The 5,389-nt window shown below is 27.5% G+C and overlaps 1 protein-coding gene across 1 annotated transcript; it reads left to right on the forward strand.

The window, feature by feature from the left end:
* Positions 1 to 3,788: 3,788 nt before the first annotated feature.
* On the forward strand, positions 3,789 to 5,159 carry LOC103833717 (RING-H2 finger protein ATL81; the record flags this gene model as incomplete). The annotated part of the gene is given in 2 exon segments (XM_018654017.2): positions 3,789 to 3,968; positions 3,971 to 5,159. Coding segments are annotated over 2 exon segments (1,035 nt in total), but the record flags the coding sequence as incomplete, so codon positions are not given.
* Between the last annotated feature and the right edge of the window lie 230 nt (positions 5,160 to 5,389).

A 5,389-nucleotide genomic window follows, 5' to 3' on the forward strand; every position in this document is an offset into this window, starting at 1 on the left:
TTCAGCTCCTTCTTTTTTTGGTATAAAACTTATTTTGTCCATTTTTTATCCCTTTTACTTTTTTCATTTTTACAACTTAATGAAATAAATAATTTTATGACTCAAAAAATTATTAAAAAAATCGAAACAATTGATGAAACACCCATATACACTAACTGGTATTTTTTTAGTTGAAAACTTATTAAATTAAATTTTAAATTATATTCTATGAAAATTAAATTTTATCTGCTAGGAAAAATTGGTTAGAAGAAATTGAATTTCAGATTAAACAAATTCATTTACATTTTTTAGAATGTACAATTTACTTTTCATTAAATTTGTAAACATGATAAATGTGAATTCTACCAGTTGTAAAGATAGCTATATTTTGGGTGAATGCAGTTTCTACTGTTATGAGATATTCTAAAATTTCATGAATGCGAAATCTAGACTGAATTCAGACGGCTACATGTGGTAAAATTTGCTTATGAAATTTATGTTTTGCTTCTATGCATGCATTGTATAAGGCACATTGTACGAATTATAAGAATAACAATATTTTTGAAAATATGGTAAGTTCAGTTACAATATATTCTAAAAATATTTGGAAATCCTTTTACTTTCCTAAAACAGTGTTTCAGCTATTTTTCTTGCTCAAAACTAAAATTAAAAATAATTTTCAATTATTTATTTTGATTTATTTTCTAAAAATCGATTTTCAAAAAAAAGTTATTTTATTTTAAATTATTTTTTAATAATATATGTAGATATTTAAAATTATAATCTTAGATATATTTTCATTTATTTATTTTTATTAAGATATATTAAATCCAATTGTACAAAATTAAAAAAATGATAATTTTTTTTATAATCATCAAAAAAGAAAACTAAACAGAATTGATATTTTAAATTGATTTGGGGATTATTTATTTATTTATTTATTTGTTTCTTTTTAAAATTTTTTAATTATATTTTAATTCAATTTTTTTTGTTTTCTTTTTCTTTTTCTTTTTGGGTCAAAATTTATTTTTGTTTTTAATTGATATATAAAAGTGAGTTTTTTAGTAGTTAATTGATAAAGTAAGAGTAAGATTGGGGATTTTAAAAAGTATTATATTAAATGGACTGATTTAGGTTGCTTTCATACTAAAGACACAAAGAGATTGTTGTTTTGTTTTATTTTGGCAAATTTTCCTTGTTTTTATTCTAAACAGCTTGTAGGTTTGGTTTAACCATATTTAACTATACGGTTATCGTTGACAAAAAAAAACTATACGATTATCATGATTTTTAACTTAAAAGGATTGGTGGTTTCGTCCCAGATTTAACTATCAACTAGAGTTTGAACCCGCACGTCCGTGCGGATATTTTTTTCTTTTATAAATGTATAATTTTGATATTAAATTTATATTTTAGTTTTATATATTATGTAACTCTATAATTTTATTGTTTAGATTTCTTAAATATATATTGATCTAATTTATTTATTTTACTTTGTTATTAAATATTATTTTTGTATACAATACATTTTTAAAATTAATTTAGTTTACAATACATTTAATTGTATATTTTATAGTATAACTAACCATATTAGAAATGATGATATAATATGTTAGCCCACATTTGAGTAAATTATGTTTAATTAAAATCATATAATATAGCAACTATATATTTATATAGCACTATAGCTATGAAAATATTAAAAGTTAATTATATTATAAAAATCATATAGTTGTATAACTATAATTTACCATCCATAATTTCATATTAATAATCAAATTCAAAGCAATGTTGTTGTATATTTCTGATGCCTTACAACTAAATCAGCAACTCTATTAGGCTTTGAAATTTTTTAAATGAATAAATAAGAAACAATTAAGTACAATGAAATCTCTATAGTTTTAAATGAAAATAAATGGTGAATGTTTTACAGATGTATAGTAATTAGGATGAAGTTAATGTTGTTAACCATAAAAATAGGAGTGACACATTTGTAATATTAAAAGTAAATTAAGAGAACTTAAAGATATCTTATTTTAAATATATTGATATCTATTCCTAGTGAAATATGAATAGGTTCAAATTTAAATGACAACATTTATAAGTAGATAAATAATATGACTCTAAATTAATAGAATAGATATTGATCGATTTTCAATATTAACTAAAGAAGTAACTGTAGTGCTGACTAGTATTACTATTATCTGATCAATAGAAAAATCATATCTTGACTGGGTTTTCAATTTTTAAATGTAAAAAAAAAAACAAAAAAAAAAAACAAGCGGACACGTTTGTTTTGTTTGGATCATATAAGTTCACAAGAAAATCGAGTATTAAAAAGTACTTTGTCAGCGTAGCATGGGGGAAGTTTCATCTTTATGCAGGTTTTGAAATAGCTAGGAGGTGTGATTCTCGACTATTCAAGAAAAAAAACATGATTTGAGTGACATCCTTGATTCTGTCAAACAAAGTGTCAATACTCTGTGGCTTGGTAACCAAGAGAATGATAAATGAATTAATGAGTGGGAATAATGATTTTCTTATCATTATTTACAATTTACATTATAAGAAATATAAGAAATTTTTGTTCTTATGATTCCTTTACATTTCTTAACATTTAAGGAATAATAGACTACAATTATTCTTTATCAAATTAGAAGATGAATAGTTTTTTTTTTTTTTATTCTTTTCATTTTTTTCTTTCTTATATTTCATATTTCTTTAATGGTTACCGGTTTGTTTTGCAAAAATGTTATTTTAGAATTTTTTTTGTTTTAACAAGCAGTATTATTTTGTATTTATAATGCAAAATTTCAAATAAAAAATGGAAAATTTTAAGTTTAGCACCATTTTTTGTACCTCAATTCATGTTTATCTTTATTAAAGAAATATTTTCACAAATATTTTCTCCATTGAAGAGGGAAAGATCCTTCTATCATTCTTTTAAAGATATTTAAATATGAATAATTATTTAAATAAATAATACTAAAATTAAAAAAAGTTTTTTATAATTTTCGAATTATACGTCTTCGAACAGGAACATTTTTTTCAAAAAAAAAATTCAATTTATTTTTGAAATTCAAAACAAATCCATAAAAAATATTTTAACTAAATATTATAGTAATTTTAGAAAAATACATAAAAAAGTCCCCCCAAACTGAACTCCAGTGATTATGGCCTTTAAAAAGTTGAAATGTCATATTTGTTTTTTTTTTTTTTTTGTATCCTTTCCTTGTTGGCCAACCAGACAAGTATTCTTTATACCAGAACGTATCTAACTGGTTTATGTTTGAACTTGAGCATGTCAACCAAACATAAACATGTAAACTGTAAACACTTTTTCCATCGGATTTTTCAAACAATTAAAAATATTGAAAACGGTGATTACTTTCTTTTTGTATACACTAAAATTTTTATACATCACTTATCCTCTAAATCGTATTAGGTTCTTTTCGATATGACATGTTTATAAAATTTACTTTGTAACTAAATCAGGGTGATGGAAGATGAATACTATTGCATTTGCGCGCTTATTACTGGTTATTCCGCATCCGCAGTCATCACTTCAGTCTCCACTGCGAGCTCTATCAAAGTAACAAATTATATTAACAAATTAAACGTAAATTTTACAAAAATCATAATTTGCATGACTCTATCAAAGAGATCTTCAAGATCTATGGAAATTATATAAACAAAGACAAAAGAGAAAAGTAAACAGAGCAAAAATTTCTTATGTCGAGTTTCTATTTTATCGAATATCTAGAATTCTGTAAAGTTACAAATTAAAAATTTTATTTAATTGGCCGTAAATAAAACCTACATTTCTCACCAAAGACTCGCTCAAAAGTTACAACACATACCTTACCTTTCTCCTTGTTTCTCTCTTCCCCACTGACATTACCTTTCCCACACGAAACCTAAGAACAAACCCTTTTCTTATTCCTCAAGCAATCTACGAAACCAATCACAATATTGCTAATACGACCGTTTTAACTCCACAGTCTTCAACATGTCTATGCCCACGACCGAAACAAACAATATTAAACCAGTCCGCAATCTCGTTTCAACGCCGGTCACAATTTTTTTGACCGGTGGTCTTCTCATCATTCTCACCAGTTTCTTCTCCTTCTTCTTCTGTGGATCTTTTCTCAAAAAACTCTTAAACATTTGGAACAACCTTAGAAACCGAAACCGTCCAAGTAACCTAATCCAACCCTCTATTCCCCCTGAACATGTTGGCCTTGGCTCCAAGATCATTCAATCGTTCCCTGAGTTTCCATATTCGGTGAAAGATCGTGGGATGGATCAGTGTTCTATTTGTTTGATAGACTTTATGGATGATGACACCATGAGGCTCATTTCTACTTGTAATCACTTCTTTCACACAATTTGCATTGATCTTTGGTTTGAGTCACACAAGACTTGCCCGGTGTGCCGACGCCAGCTTGATGTAGAACAGACCTCACAAGAAGAGCAGCCGGCTATTCCTGAAATTGACTTAGTTACATCTGAAAGCCATGAAGAGCGTTTGTCCCGCGACACTTTGACAATCATCGTTCACGAGGAGCATCCTACGACTACTATTGGTATTAATTTAGATCAAACAGACGAGATCGAAAACTATGAAAGGCGAGTGAAAGAGCCGAATTTGCGGTTTTGGAGGTCACATTCTACTGGACATTCTATTGTTGTTAAAACCGAAACCGAACAATCAGCAGAAGAAAAGGAAAAGGAAGAATTTAATATACATATTGAGATCTCTGGAGAATGTCAATTTGAAGATCACATGAGAAATTTACCGAACAGAAATCTGTATTGTGTTAGGGGAACTTACTCAGTAGGATAGAACCTAAGAATGTGAAATGGGTTGGCTAATATATCATTTACTGGATCCAACAATGAAATTGTGTTCTCTTGTCTTAAAGGTCCAATATTATAATTCTTTTGTATACCATAGGTTAAGGTATTATAGATTGTAGTCATGTCTATACTCAAATATATGTACTTGAAAACAAACCAGAGGTGTACTTGATAGAAAACCGGTGTTAATGCGATGGGTGTCAATTTTATAGATATTAATTATTTGGAAAATATGAGAGTATTCTAAAGTAGAGAGAGAGCAGTGACGATATATTTTTATTTACAAGTTGTCTAAATTTTGAAAATAGAACAGGCCAAAGCACATATGACGACGGCATCGGAAATGCAAGATGAATCGGCGGAGTTGATCGAAAGAAGAAAGCAGTCGTCGCTAGCCTTCTCCATCTGATGCGTCAAACCTCTTCTGCTCAGGTACATTATTGAAACCGTTAAATAAAGAAGCATCTAACAAGTTGTATTTGGGTGGGATCTTGATTACATTCACTTTCATCAGCTTCAACTTTGAATATTTGCTCGCTCTGTGCATGCC

Source organism: Brassica rapa, chromosome A08, assembly GCF_000309985.2.
Source record: "Brassica rapa cultivar Chiifu-401-42 chromosome A08, CAAS_Brap_v3.01, whole genome shotgun sequence".
Classification (NCBI taxonomy): Eukaryota; Viridiplantae; Streptophyta; class Magnoliopsida; order Brassicales; family Brassicaceae; genus Brassica; species Brassica rapa.